Source organism: Prunus persica, chromosome G7 (assembly GCF_000346465.2).
Source record: "Prunus persica cultivar Lovell chromosome G7, Prunus_persica_NCBIv2, whole genome shotgun sequence".
Classification (NCBI taxonomy): domain Eukaryota; kingdom Viridiplantae; phylum Streptophyta; class Magnoliopsida; order Rosales; family Rosaceae; genus Prunus; species Prunus persica.
This window is the reverse complement of record NC_034015.1, coordinates 3,584,877-3,600,331: the sequence shown is the minus strand read 5'-3', so window position 1 is coordinate 3,600,331 and position 15,455 is coordinate 3,584,877. Positions and strand designations below refer to the sequence as shown.

Sequence of the window (15,455 nt, the reverse complement as noted above, 5' to 3'; positions counted from 1 at the left end):
GGATTCGTTAAGTGCATCAAGTCTTGAATAAGATTGTTAGTGGTGGATTCTGAAACCCGAGTGTTCATCATCATTCTTACAACCCCTAGAAGCTCACCAAAACATGCGTTCTAGTGTCTTCATCTAATTAAACTAAGTTAATTAATTTTTTTTTTTTTTTGGAGTACAAGTGATAGTTTAAACTACAGGGAAGTAAGTTTCTCACACACACATGCACACAACTAAGATATCATGGAGGTTTGAACCTGAGACCAAGTCAAGGCTCTTTTCCACTAGGATAGACCCCGTTGGCAAGTTAACCAATAGAATTAAAGCGTTAAATTCAATATATGTGGGAATGATTTCGTATTTACTTGGTGTAATATTACATGACTCATGGATTTGCGAGTAAAATTTGGATTTAGTTGGTCTTGAAATTAGGTTAGCTTAATTATCACAACAATGAGTCTCGAAAAAAGGAGAAAATGTCTTTTGATAATTGCCTATGACAGCAGTGAAACATAAAATGTCTTCCAATATTTTGAAAGTTTAGACTTGTGTGTCCAAAGTTATAAATATTTATATAAAAATAAACTTGCAACCATTATCCATTCGTTCGTGTATATGCGGACGTTAATTGCTTAATCATTCTTACTTTTCGTTGAATATATTAAAGGTAGATTTAACACTGAAAATAGAGTCACATAGAGAAACATATGAATAAGAAAAAACAATGAAATCTAGTAAGGAAAACCACAATGTTGAAGAGATCTCAAGTTCCACTCCCTTTTTTTTTTCTTTTTTTCTTTTTTTTTTTCTTTTTTTGTTGTTGTTGTTGTCAATTATGCATATGCTGCGTATACACAAAAGAAATTAATATAACAATAAAAAGAGGCAGAGACAATACGACCCATAACAACCCTATCATCATGCGAGAGAAGAACACATGCACACAAAATTAAAATTGAAAAAAAAAATGATGAAATCAATAATAAACCAACACGATTACAAAAGAGAAAAAGGGAAAACGTGGAAAAAGTGAATAAAGACGAGAGAGATGCTGGCTTTAGAGTTTACAGGGTGAATTTATGGATAAGAGAAGCATCCAATGCAATTAACGTAAAATATATGATGGTAAAAACTTGTATATTACGGAAATAACATTATTTATTATTTTTAAATAATTATATTTAATAATATATAATAAGAATTTCACATAATAAAACACGATGAAAATAACAAAATAGTAGTGTCCGTGACTCTCGTGACATGCGGATGATTGATGATCAGATGACTGGCTGTGGGGATGTTGCGAAAGGAACAGACATCCGAGGTGCAAGCGGTGGCTTGTTACTGTTGGCTAAGCCTGGCCTACTCCCCACATGCCTCATCCTGGAATTTAACGATGGTGATAGAGTTTTGGTGGGTCCTGCTCCTCCACCCGTATGTCGATTCTGATCAGGTGCTGCAGCAGGAGGCATGATGGCCAATCTCACTGGGTTAGGCCCCACACTAACCGCCTTCTCACGTCGACAGCTCAACAACCCAATATTGTTCCCTTTGCTGCTGCTCACTTTCATAATTTGTGCCACGTCGGCGACATCACGATCATGATCTTGATGATGATGATGATGATGATCGGATGATCGGTCGAAGCCCTCAGCCGTGGTGACGCTCCAGTCGATGCTGGCCTCGCTCGGCTCGTAGCAGTATTGATCTGTTGACGTGATTGAATCGTGGCCGTCGGATCCCGAGTTGATATTGGCACCCAAACGGCGTCGACCGAGGCCGATTGCATCCTCGTCATCCAACGACTCCCGGCGGGTGCGAGAGTAATTTTGTGTTTGGGCATAAGTAGTAGCAGAGAAGCTCTCGATCTCGAACAAATCAGAACTAGCATCGCTTGCCACGTCATCATCAATATTATTATGATGATGATTTTTAATATTATTATTAAGAATGTTGATGGGGGGTTTGGGAGTTGAAGAAGGGAATGTGAAGGTAGGATTTGGTGGGTTTCGGAATTTAGGGTTTAGAGTTGAGATAACTGGCGATGACGTGGATGTGCTCCCATTCCCATTCACTTTCAATATAGGAAAGCTAAACCCACCACTAGTAGTAGTGATCTGTTGGTGCTCATCCCACTCCGGACGACGCCGTTCTGGACCGGGCCACACTAGATGACGACGGTTGTCGACCGGCGGCACGATTAAGGAAGAGTTCAAATCGCCGGCTGTAACGACATTGGTGGTTGCCATATTGCCATTATTAATGGTAATACTCTCTCCGACTCCAACTCCAACTCCGACTCCGGCTCGACTGACTGATGATGACATGTTTGGAATTGATGATTTAGTCTCGGGATCAACAACTCGAACCGATTTCTTGCCGAAGCAGGGGCATCTCCTTGATCTTCTCATTGGGAAAATACTGTACCATCGTACACCCAATTTCTTCTTCTCCTCCTTCACATTGTCGTGATGAGGTTGAGGAGCAGCATTATGATTAGCAGCACTGCGACTACGCAATGACGTCATGAATGTGATGTTGGCTGCGCCGGCGGCGGGACCACGAGGATGAGATAAGAGGCCAGTCTGGCTGTTCCAGCTGGCCTCCGAAGAAGCCGTTGGAGTGGTGGCGGCAGTGGCAGAGGCAGCAACCACGCCGAAAGAACGAGCTCGCGGGAAGTTATTTCTACCGACACTACTATAACTAATATTATCAACATCATCAACTGCAGATATTGTAGAACCTGCGGCCCAAGAAAATCTCGAGACTGTTTCACCAGAAACCTGCATGCATGCGCGCGGTACTTATAATTTTTTGAATACAAACGATAGTCTAAATTAATTTACTTACAAACATTTGTTATTACCTTTTGGGTGTCGATATCAGTGATGATGCTTAATTCATTGTTCAAGTACTTGTGGGCGTCAAAAACACTTATTTCTTGATCATCAGTGCAAGGAGGAGGAGGAGGAGGAGGAGTTTTCGAATCCACGTCAGCTACGTGAGGATGAGCATGCTGTTGTTGTTGACCATGGTCAACATTTGGTCTCAGATTCGACCAGAAAGAATTTGCATCATCTGTGTCTCTCAGGTGGCATCGGCTCTTCTCAAATATGCTGCTGCTGCTGCTTCCACTGACACCTCTCCACACTCTTGCTCTCTCCATTATTAATTCCCTCCTCTTCCTACAGCCTAGAGCATTTAAATATTTATACATAAGAACACTCTCTGTCCTCGCGCGTCACTACAAAATTAATTTGTCCAATTGCTCCAACTTGATCAATCATGAATAGGAGTGGGCATTTGAAACGGTGAACCAAGCCGGAAATTCGGTTAACAGTTTAGGCATTGCAGAGCCGGACCATATCAAATCGTAAGTGTTTGGTAACTTTTTAAAGTACACATAGGTAGATTATTTTTTTTCTTTAAGGCAAGGTAGAGTGTGAATTGTCTTTGGTTGTTCAAAATAATTGGTGGAGGATCGTGTCATTTAGCAAGTTTTTAGGCGCAATGCATACATGCAGTTAATAGCACGACTGAACTAGGAGCTAGAGCTCACTGGAATATCAATATCGTCTTTCCATCGAAACCAATTTTGACGTTCATGACAGAAGTGATAAAACTGACAACGAACCACAAACGTGACAACCAAGCCATCGGTAATGGACCAGATTATTACTTACATATGGTATGGTTTAAGAAATAAGGTTTTTACCAACTACCACAAGTTCACAACTGGTTCGAGATCTACAATCAATCAACTATTAGTTTCATGCCAATACAGACTTCCGGCGGAAATCTAGCAAAACATCTAAGCACGTCTCCGCATTAGCCTGGAGGCCAGTTCAATTGACGTCCTCCAAGGAGATGAACATGAAGGTGATAAACGGATTGGCCTGCAGGAACACATAAGAAGCACAAGAGTTTGAAGATAAAGACTTAATGATATGTCACCAATCCCAAGCACTTAAAGTAAAGAAAGAATAAATACGCACATCCATTTGGCCCGTCATTAATCACAATCCTGAAGCCATCATCAAGACCTTCCTGCTTGGCAATCAGCTTGGCAGTGTAGAGAAGCTGACCAAGAATTTCAGTGTGTCTCTCCTCTGCCTGGAAAACATAAAATTTAGAAAAAAACGTACATTAAGTTCCACAACAGAGTGTAATCTGTCAATTATGAACTGATGAATTACAAGACCAAATGAGCACATACTCATATAAAAAATACCACTTCTTGTAAAGGGGAAGTGAAGGAAATGATAGGTTCCTTATATCCATGAAAGGAAACATTGATATCCACTAAACATCCCATTTTATCCCACATTTCATTTTATTCTAATACTTCAGTAAAATCAAACCTTGCTAATGGCGTTTCCCACTGTTTGGAGTGATGCTGCAAGAAGCTTACCGCAGTCAAAGTCAGACATATCTATTCTTCTTCTTTTCTTTTTAATTTACATATAACTTCTAAAATCATCCGACTCTTTCAAAATACAGCTCCTCAGAACCACTAAGTCGCTCATGCACAAATTCTTCTACCAGCTAACTTATTTTGTAAAACCCTCAGTCATACAAATATGATACTACTACAACAACATATCGAAGTATGGATGGTGATGCTGGGGCATAGTTCAAAGTATGATATAAGTACCAAGCACCACTTGATTGGGAGTCTTCGTAATTTTCATGTAACTAAGGCAATTTAGACATGTATTTTTAGGTCAATTACTTCGAAGCCTGATTATCCATTATTTCTGAATCTCTGTATGTCACATGATCAATGTCTTAAGTGTTTGAATTATGTCTTTTGGAATTCCTTAAGCGTATAAAACAACTAGCTTGGATCTTTCAATGATTCATGCATCAAAAACCCCTATAAAAGAGCTACTTTGTGAGCTTTGGCAAGCGCATAGAGAAACAAATAACGGTTTTTCCTATTTCCCACTATGTGTGAAGCATGATTTCTCCAAACGTCTAGCTATGCCCTTGGGATGAAACTCTAGCAAGACCACATGAAAAGGATATTAACCCTATCAAAATCATCATACATAAATTAGGTTTGCTATGCATGAGTACAAGAAATTTTTATTTATTTTTTAATCCTTCCTTTTGGACCAGTGCCCCGAGACGAGAAGAAGAGGAGTATTTGAGGAAGATTTCTTATGCTTTGGGAGGAGGCTAGAAGCCTTATGCATGTCATGCTTTCACTGGACTAGATGTTTATTGTGTCGTAGCTACAGTTAATTGCTAGCAGTCTACCCAGACCTTAAACATTGGAGGGCAAGGCATAGCGAAGGAAAGTGAAGTTTTTATGATTTTCCTTTCATAGTAAAAGGCCAATTATCTCCTTGTGATGAAGTTCTGGTACAATCACAAAAAAAAATTATATTAAGCTCAACCACAATCAACCCCTTCAACAAATTTTCAAGGACCATTGTCCAAAGACATGGGAAGAATAGGAGACTACAGGTTGTAGCTTTGGTTTAATTGCTATTGTCTAACCTAAATTCTGCGCATTGAAGGGCAGTGAAGCACATCCAGAAACAATTTAGAACCAAAGATTACATGCTCATCTATGTATGCGAGGATATAATACTGGTTGGCTATGCTTTCTGACTTCCAGTCCAATCTCCAATCAAGATTCAAGAAGGAGCCATCAGTTGAAAAATGTGAAGTAAACTTAGGTTGCTGATTCTACTGTGGAGACTGAACATTTTGCAGCAAAAAAGGTTTTTGGCTCCGGAAATTCATGGTCCATACCATTAGGCAGCAGCACATATCATTGGTTCTTTCTGCACTAAAATCATAAATCACACTGATAATATAATTGGAAAAACCATTTGATTGACTGCGATTTATATAGATTGGCTCGTCACAACCATTGGGGTGATCAAGATCACAATTAGTGTTCTGGCACTGTGGGTGTTGAACAAGTCACTTACTAGATTACTTCACTGAATGTCTGCCATAATGTGAAGTAATCTTGTATGCTAAATAGCAATTGGCTCTTAATACGGAAACAGAAATGGATTAACAGGTCTGGGTTTGGTTGTTTGTTTTTGTTGCACTTGCATTAATCGTTTTGATTAACTCTAGTAAGGTCCTATGAAATCCAAGCTGAGTATGTTCTTCATTGGTTATAACATTTTCTTTTTTTATTTTTAAAAAAAACACACTTTCATTAAATCAACAAAGAGGAGAAGAATCAGATGACAAGATGTCCTCTGGCCCAATGGTCAGACTAGCAAACTGTATGATTTAAAACAGCCACCAAGCTACAACAAGAAATCAGACTACCACACCAATACTCTAAGACATGACAGCTATCCAAGCAGATAGCATAATAGATTAAGAGTAGTCCCTAAAATCTGGAGACACCACACCCATAAATTATCCACCTTCTCCCCCTTAGCAATGTCAACAGTCCTCTTTTATCCACCTAAACTACCCAGAAACAGCCAACACACGTTCCCAAGAACCAATCCCTTCTTCTACTCTCCGAAAACAGAAACCACTAACACAACAAAGCAGCGCATGAATGCGGAAAATCTCAGAAAAGACAGTTTTGTTAAAACCACACTGTTTTCCTCTCATAGTTTGACTAGGATTAGCATTCCCATGAAGATTGCTCACTTACTCCTTTTTTTTTTTTTTCCCTACATTTTCTTTTGTACGATTTTCTATCGGAGATTTTGTGGAGATTAGACCACAGGCATGCACGTTCACAATGACAATCATCAGGCTTTGCCTTGACATTGTCCAACATGCGCATATAACTAGAATTGCATCCTAGTGAGGTAAACATTTAAGCTTTTGGATATATAGTTGATATAAACCATTTGTGTTTATTACCACGATACACACAAATGTATTTTTATTTTTTTCTTTTAAATTGTTAATCATCAAGCGCAAGTCGCTGTGGCTAGTCTGCTAGTTTGCCACTTCTCTAATACACCATATAAAGTAGTGTTGACGCTTTCTACTCTTTTGGCAAAAAAAATTCAAGTGCACATTGTTAGGAAACCTATCAAGTTCCTGAAATTTATGTGTTCCTATTTCTCTTTCCCCCTCCTTGGATTGCTTATTATTACAAGAGAGAAAAAGGAAAGCCATAAACAGAAAGGAAAAAGAAAGGTCAGTAGCAAGTACCTTAGAGAGTCCAGTTAAGCCATCTTTAACTTTGGGAATGATCAAAATGTGTGTCGGCGCTTGGGGATTAATGTCCCTAAAAGCAAGGACCTATTCAAAATAAATAAAAGGGCAGGGTGAAAAACCAGAAAACGGGTACTGTGAAATCAACACAACACCCAGAAATAAGGTGACTATATTAAAAACACATTGATGAAGAGAAACAGCTTTGATTAAACAAGATTGTAAGATTACAGATCTCAATGAACGTTTACATACTATAAATTATATCTAAATATATTATTATACATCCCAGCCCAAAGGAAGCAAGTGAATCTCCATTAATCGCATTAATTAGGTGGTCTCCTCAAAAGATTTGGCCTTGTATCAGAAAATAAGCTATATGCATCCACTATTTACCCAATTTGCAGCTCTTAAGGGCCCATTTGGTAACATTTCTGTTCTTTGTTTTTTGTTTTTGTTTTCAATCAAGGGAAAAGAAGAAAACAATGATAGAAAAATGTGAAAAGAGATCACAGACATGAAAGGTAAGAGGAGATAGTATGCATATTTTGAATTCTAAAAACTAAAAAGAAATTATAAATATATGTTTTTTAGTTTTAGCATTTTTATTCTCTCTCATCTCTCATATCCCTCAAAATATTTCCTATTCATTTATCTAAATAAACTGAAATCATACCATGCAACCCATAAGTTATGAGCAAAGTTATTGTCAATAGTGATAAGGACAGGATTGGGAACTCAAGTACACCAAATATTTTGAAACATGCAATTCCACTAACTTCACTAACAAAATCACAATGAGATTGGTAATTTGTAGAGGAAGAGAGATATTAATATATATATACATAATATTGTAAAAAATTAAATTAAATTGCTAAGTTAATAGAAGATTTAGGTAAATGTATCTCAGCCATTGGATCAGAAATATTTTCACATGAAATTTATAAACATGAACAAATGGAAGCTTCTTTGTTTAAGCATTTTTCAGCCCCAAACTTATAGATGTGGTACTCCAAAGCAGAATGCGGTTAGCAGCAAGATTTTAGCATGAATCAACACAAGAGAAAGCTCACTAAAATTCACTAAACAGAGACGGAAAATACGAAAAAATAAAATAAAATAAAAAACACGGGAGCACCTTATCGTCCTCAAAAACCACCTTGGATGGTATTTCCTTGTTGATGATCTTGTCAAATCTGCAAAAAAATTAATTAATCAAACAGATTACGTTATTTGTAAAAAGTAAAAAGATAATACAGACCAAGAATCTGATCCCAAAAACAAAAATAAGAAAAAAAAGAAGCGAAAGCAAAAGGCATGGAAAATACATGGTGGGTGAATCAGAGGGAACGGCCGCAAGAGCAGCCTCCTTCTCAGAAGCAGCAGCCATGGGGATTTGAGGAGTAACCAAGTGAGAGCTTATTACTGCAAGCCTGCTGCTTTTATCATTAGTTTTGACTTGCTTTTCCATCTCATGCCCTTGATTTTTCTGTCTGCTCTGCCTCTTATGTTTGGCCACTACAGTCATTTCAAACTAATACATTTTTTTCTTTTGGAAAATTGCACAAATAGGATTTTTGTTTTTTTATCGAACGAATAGGATAATTAGGAATTAGGGGTTTGTGCAATTGATTGTTGATAGGAATTTTTGTACCTGCTCAATAGGTTTTAAATCACTGAAAATACTTGTGAATATAAGGTAATTGTAGTATAAATGTTTATGCAAGGTCGTTGTCCCAAAAGATTGTTTGACTAATTTGTAATTAAACTAACTCTTAATTAATAATTAAAATAAATTTTATCAAAGATTTGAAATTTATGAATTTAAAAATATTAAATTAACAATAAAAGAAATTTGAAAGTTAGGAAATAATAACAGCAAAGAAGAAAAAACGTTTTTTAAAATTAACAATTTAGAGAAAACTAGGGTTCAGCCATCACCATCACAATCCTGTGCAATTCCATCAGTTACTTATGAATTTTCACATATATGTTTTGAAGGTTAGGTTTTCCTATAGCATCTGTCTGTGATGTTCAAGCGAAAACATATATCTAACATGTAATCTGTTTGTGATGTTCATATCAAATATAAACATGCAAGACTCATTAAGCTTTGTGAAAACTCTTTGAAAAACCATGAAACCCTTAAGAGCGTGATGTTCGTCTTACGTGAACGTATAACTACTAATCACAAGAAGCCCTCTTCAATTTCAGGGTGATGTTCCAACATAAATGGAATCAAATTACTTGTCTAAATATCCTAATGGTGATCAGTCATTAAAATAAATAGATAGTTTTAATCACGGTGATTAATGGCCTCGCCTTAGCAATTCGAATTAGTTACACATACTCATAATTAAAATCAAAGAAAATATCATTAGAATGAATAAGAATGAAAACACCTTAAGGTAGAAAATCTTCAAGAACCCTAACAATTACTCTTTGTCTCCCAAAATTGCATCCAAGAAAAACGTCCTCAAAACTAGGGCCGACTAAAACCTTAAATATCACCCTAAAAGCTAGCTGCCCAATCCCTGAGAACCAAGTCCCTTATTTCTACTAGGAAACTAACTAATAATAAAATATATTAAAACATAAAATCCTAATTGAGTTAGGATAAACTGCACAGAACTGTCCAGCCACGTTTTAGCCTCAAATCTCCTCCAAATCTGACCCAAGATAGCTTATTTTAAAGATAAGAACGTTTTGAACACATCTCCAGAGGCCATGAATTCGATGCCACCTTGGGCTCCAAAAACGCAATTCAAGCCCAAAACGTCATAGCACTGCACATCGCTCCTTTATTTATTCGCCAGAAAATCACTACTTGGTGGACGAATTTGATATTTTGATACTATCAAGCCAACTGACTCACAAACGTCCTCCAACTGGAATTACCCTAAAATTCATCCATTTGACCACGTTTTGCTTCAGAAGAAGTCGAAAGTCCTATATTGAAAATACAATTTAACGTATCAAAATTCTTCCAAAATATTAACCAAAATATAGTAAGAATAGGGTTAAATAATCAAAATACCCCCAAACTTAGCTTTTTGCTTGTCCTCAAGCAAAGCAAGGCTCAAACAAAAATAAAAACTTAACAAACTAGACACCTAACTAACACTTAACCAAGACAAAATTTCCACCTTCAAGTTGCAATCCATAGCAAATTTCAAAAAAACTAGAACATCTTCTCAATAGATCCAACTAATCCCACCACAGAGTCTAAACTATTTAGGATTAATTAGAAAAGAATTCACAAACTTCCTTCAGTGTAAAGTGAACCATCATAGTTAGGAGACTTGACTAAAACCCTTACCTCTCATCCCTTTTTTTCATACTTCACATACTTATATAATCATTCTCTTTTTCTTTTTTTCTTTTTTTTTTCAGTAACAGTAGTGGTCGTGCAATGTCGGTTCTCTTAAGCTTTCAATCCAACCCACGTAGTGAGCTTTAGGTCAATGTCTCCCAAACCACTAGGGCTTTAGGGCACTAGGTGTGGAACACCCCTAAGGACTTATTAACTCGAACTGAAAAGGCTACGAAACCAACTAACCACCCTGCCCCATGCCAAAACTCTACCGTTTGACACGAGAATCACTGCTGATTAGGCATGACTGGCCCAGTTACTAGGCAAAGCCTCAAGTGAGACAATTATTACTTGATAACACATACTAACTTTATTTTATATAGAACAAAAATTGAAACACACTTGGACAAAAATTAAGTATTTCAATCTCACTCCCCACAAACCATGTTGGTGTGATGTGCAAATTTTAAAGTATAATTCATGAATTAGTGTCTAAGCAACGATGAATAGAGAAGATTCTACTGTGGGATTAATCTTCACCATGTCTATTTGTTCTAACATTTAAAATAATCTATGGATATTAACCTAAAAACGAAAATTTAAGACACGACTCAAAAAAATTGAAAATCTAAAATTTACTTCCCCACCCCAAAACTGAAATCACACATTGTCCTCAAGGTGTGGAAAATAAATAGAAGAAACAAGAACATAACAAAACGACTAAATCGTAGAAAATGAAGAACGAATATCAAAGATAAAGAAAATATCCTAAGAAAATAAATTAGGAACGAAAAAGAGAAAAATAATAAAATAAAATAAAATAAAATAGAGAACAGAAAATAAAAGAAACAAAAAACTAACACACCAAAGATGCGAGGGGGAAACTGAAGACTTCGAGGATTCGAAAGCAGGACCTGGTAGCTTGGAACTGGCAAAGGTGTGCTGACCAACACATACAAGTCCACACGTGTGTCAAATCCTAGCAACAGCTACAATATAACTGGTGTAGCAGCTGCAACTGTCATGTGAAAAAAAAACTACCTATTCTTGAACATGCTTTGGATCCCCTTCCACTAGCCTCGAGCCTAGAGCCAAACAGCTCTCTCTGTCCATTCCCATCTCCTTTGCAGAAGAAAAATAATATTGTGTTTAGAACCCAAAGCCTCTCTCTGTGGCAAAAAAAAAATCAGAAAAACATCTCTTATTTCTCTCAGTTCAAACCCATCCATCTCCGCCCTCTCCCTTCTTCATTTCTCTCAAGAACTCAAGGGCCTTCTCTCACTTTCAGCACATTCACCATGTGTTTTCATCTGTGTGAGGACCCCCAATCGTTGTAGAGTTGCAACAAACAAGAGCAAACCACCCTGAGTCGCCAAATCCAGGTCATGCATAGATAAAAAGTCTGTTCTCCACCAGTAAGGAACCCTCAATGTGGTCTCGGTGCAAAGGTAAAAGACATGAACAGCCTGGACATCTTAAGATCCGATATCCATATGAAGGTAAGATTAATTCCAGAATTCGTTTTGGATCCTGATCTGTAGAAATGTTGGTTCTATGTCCCCGCATGTACTCATATTGGTGCTCGATATGTAGGGTATGCAGATCCAAGAGAGATTCAAGGGAAAGGGCAATTTACTTTAAACTCGAAACCGTTCTTCTCATTTTTAATATCCACAGCGCCGTGTGGATAGACTTTAGTAACAATGTAGGGACCCTACCACCTAGATTTTAATTTTCCAGGGAATAACTTCAACCTTGAATTGAAAAATAGAACCTTCTGACTTGGCTGAAATTGTTTTCGAAGAATTTTGCTGTCATGGAATGCTTTTGTTTTCTCTTTGTATATCTTTGTACTTTCATATGCATCATTTCGAAGTTCTTCCAACTCGTGCAACTGTAATTTTCGTTTTTCTCCAGCTGCATCATATGCATAGCACTACAAAAAAAAAGGGCCATTACTGACCAACATTTTTCGAGGGCCCCGAAATTTTCTCGATAAAAGTGTTTTTTCCAACCAGAAAATGTTGTCCGTTGGAAATATGTCATAGCCCTGAAATTTATTTCCAACAAAGGAAATACCCTCGGAAAAAGTCTCGATTGTCGTCGGAAATGTAATTTATTTGGCGGGAAGACTTGGCGCCAACTTTATTAACGACCAAAAGTACGTTTGACGGAAATAGGATGATTATTTCCTAGAGCTTTCTCATTCCGGCGGAACTGTTTGACTATTTCTGAGGGGCTTTTTATTCTTTCGAAATTGCTTGAATGAGGGGTTCTCCTTTCGTCTGAATTGTTTGACTATTTTCGAGGATAAATATGTTCTCTAGGAAAAACGTTTGAATGTCAATTTCCCATTAGAATAAGTAAAAAAAAAATTAATTGATAATAACCAATCACACTCCAAAATAAATAACTAAAAATAGCCAATCCAAAAAAAATAGATGATTACAAAAAAAAAAATAGACAATCACAATTACATGACAACTCTTCCCATAGTCGTAAGTTGAATCACATCCTTTTTTCAATCAATTTCATTGTCTTCAACATCATTTTGGATGACATGCATGCTTTGACTTTGAGTCTCTGCTTCTTGGTATGGCTCAATCTCATCATTAGTCATCTCATAAGCATTTCTTGGATTTGTTTCCACTACAAAACTCCAAATTTTATTTTTAACCCCCTTCACATAAAACACTTGGGTTGCTTGGCTTGCTAGTATGAATGGCTCCTGAGTATTTAGCTTGTGTGTTGTATTAACAGTGATTATTCTATAACGATCTATCTTGTAACCTGTTCCTTTTCGTGCTGTGTCATACCAATCACAATTGAACAATACAACTCTATTTCCTTCTGTGTAATGGAGCTCAACAATATCTACTAAGGTTCCATACCAAGGCACATAGTCAATCTGATTCTCTCCCTTAACCACAACTCCACTATTTTGTGTTTTTTTATTCTCATAACGCTGCAATGTATGAAATCAAAAATCATTAATATAATAACCAGGATAATAAGTTTGAAATCTAAAACCAATATTATCCATACCCTTTTAGAAATCCAGTTTGAAAATTGAAGCCTATGTGACTCCTCCCATTATCAACACTAGACTGGATTAGAATGTTCTTATGTTCTCTACATACATAACAAATGATTATATTCAAATTAATACAGTGACATATTAGATCTAAATAAATAGTAACATATTAAATACATAAAGAATTTATAGTGTTGAAGAATTCTTACTGGACAAATGGCAAAGCTTCATCACAATTTTGCAGGACATAATGAGTGGCAGCCTTATGAAGTTCAATGCTCATCTCTCTAAGTACAACTTTCCCAAAAGCTCGACCAGGTGTTGAGAAAATAGATAACGGATATGTATCATATGATGGTTGCCCTCCATCGTCGTTTCTATCTCTTTTATTAAACTTAGTTTCAACTCGATGCAAATAGTGAGAGCAAAATATTAAACACTCATCTCCCAAGACACCTTCGGCAATAGACCCTTCTGGATGAGCCTTATTAGAACATAAGTCTTTAGCTTATGCAAATACCTAATTACGTCAATAAAACCAAAATTAGAGAATCATACATTAGCAGTTAAACAAATCATGAATAAAATTAATATCTAAACATTGAGATTACCTTTCCACAGGATACACCCACCTGAATTGTACTGGACTGACCATATTTGCCTCCCATGCCAAGTGGCAAGTTAGGTCAATCATGATGTCAAAAAGGGCAGGAGGGAATATTTTTTTCAACTTGCATAGAGTTATGACAATTTGATTCTCAAGAAGATTCAAGTCATCTTCTCTTAAAACTTTAGCACACAATTCCTTGAAAAAGTACGATAATTCAATTAAAGGCTCACTTATATCTTTGGGCAATAAATCTTATACCACAAACGGAAGTAATATCTCTAAGAACACATGACAATCATGAGTTTTCATACCAGAAATATTACGTTCTGAAGCATTCACACATCGAGATAAATTTCTAGAGTACCCATCTGGAACTTTCAACTCCATTAACCATTGACATAAAGCTTTGTTATCATCAATTGACAATGAATAATCGCCTGGGATAAAATAGAGCTTACCATTATCTCTTTCTTCTGGATGATACCTCTGTCTTACACCCATTTCTTGAAGATAAAGACGAGCATTTAAAGAATCTTTTGTTTTACCATCAATGCTCATCATTGTGCCAATCACATTCTCAAATACATTTTTCTCAATGTGCATGACATCTAAATTGTGACGCACCAAAAGTATTTTCCAATAAGGCAATTGGAAAAATATCGAATTTTTTTCCAATTATGGTCTTTTTCAAACCCAAGTATTGTATGCTTTTTCCCATCCTTGCATGTGTTATTTCTCTCAATTCACTAAGTTCATTTATCATGTCATCATCAGATGGTCTCTTAGGTGCAAATCTTCTTTCCCTTGTATTATCAAATTGGCTTCGTTGATTACGCCATACGTGGTCAGACGGTAAAAATCTTCTATGACCCAAATAGCATGTTTTGGACCCATGAGATAACCGACGATGCGAAGTATCAGATGCACAATATGGGCATGCCAATTTGCCAGACGTACTCCAACCCGACATGTATGCATATGCTGGATAATCATTGATAGTCCAAAGAAGTGCAGCTCTCATCTGAAAATTCTGCTTTGCATATATATCATACGTTTCAACACCAATTTCACACAATGTTCACAATTCGTCTATCAATGGCCTCATGTATACATCGATGTCATGGCATGGAACCTTGGGTCCAGGAATAAGTAAAGTCATCAAAACATAAGACTCATTCATGCACATCCACGGAGGAAGATTGTATGGGTATATGAGAACCGACCAAATACTATAGTGCAAATTCATGTTCCTAAAAGTTTTAAATCCATCTGTTGCCAAAACAAGTCTTACATTTCGAGGTTCCATGCCAAATGACTCATGAATTTGATTAAACGATTTCCAAGCCTCAGAATCT

General features: G+C 36.7%; 2 protein-coding genes across 2 annotated transcripts; both read right to left on the bottom strand.

Annotated features, from left to right (window-relative positions):
- On the bottom strand, positions 1,219-3,156 carry LOC18771559 (protein PHYTOCHROME KINASE SUBSTRATE 4). The gene is made up of 2 exons (XM_007204807.2): positions 2,855-3,156; positions 1,219-2,771 (listed from the first exon to the last, which is right to left on the bottom strand). Exons 1-2 carry the CDS (start codon positions 3,152-3,154, stop codon positions 1,266-1,268), a joined length of 1,806 nt encoding a protein of 601 aa, XP_007204869.1. The 5' UTR covers positions 3,155-3,156; the 3' UTR covers positions 1,219-1,265.
- Positions 3,526-8,719, bottom strand: LOC18771869 (14 kDa zinc-binding protein). The gene is made up of 5 exons (XM_007202638.2): positions 8,472-8,719; positions 8,282-8,339; positions 7,141-7,230; positions 3,984-4,101; positions 3,526-3,884 (listed from the first exon to the last, which is right to left on the bottom strand). The coding sequence occupies exons 1-5, from the start codon at positions 8,669-8,671 to the stop codon at positions 3,817-3,819; spliced, it is 534 nt and encodes a 177-aa protein (XP_007202700.2). The 5' UTR covers positions 8,672-8,719; the 3' UTR covers positions 3,526-3,816.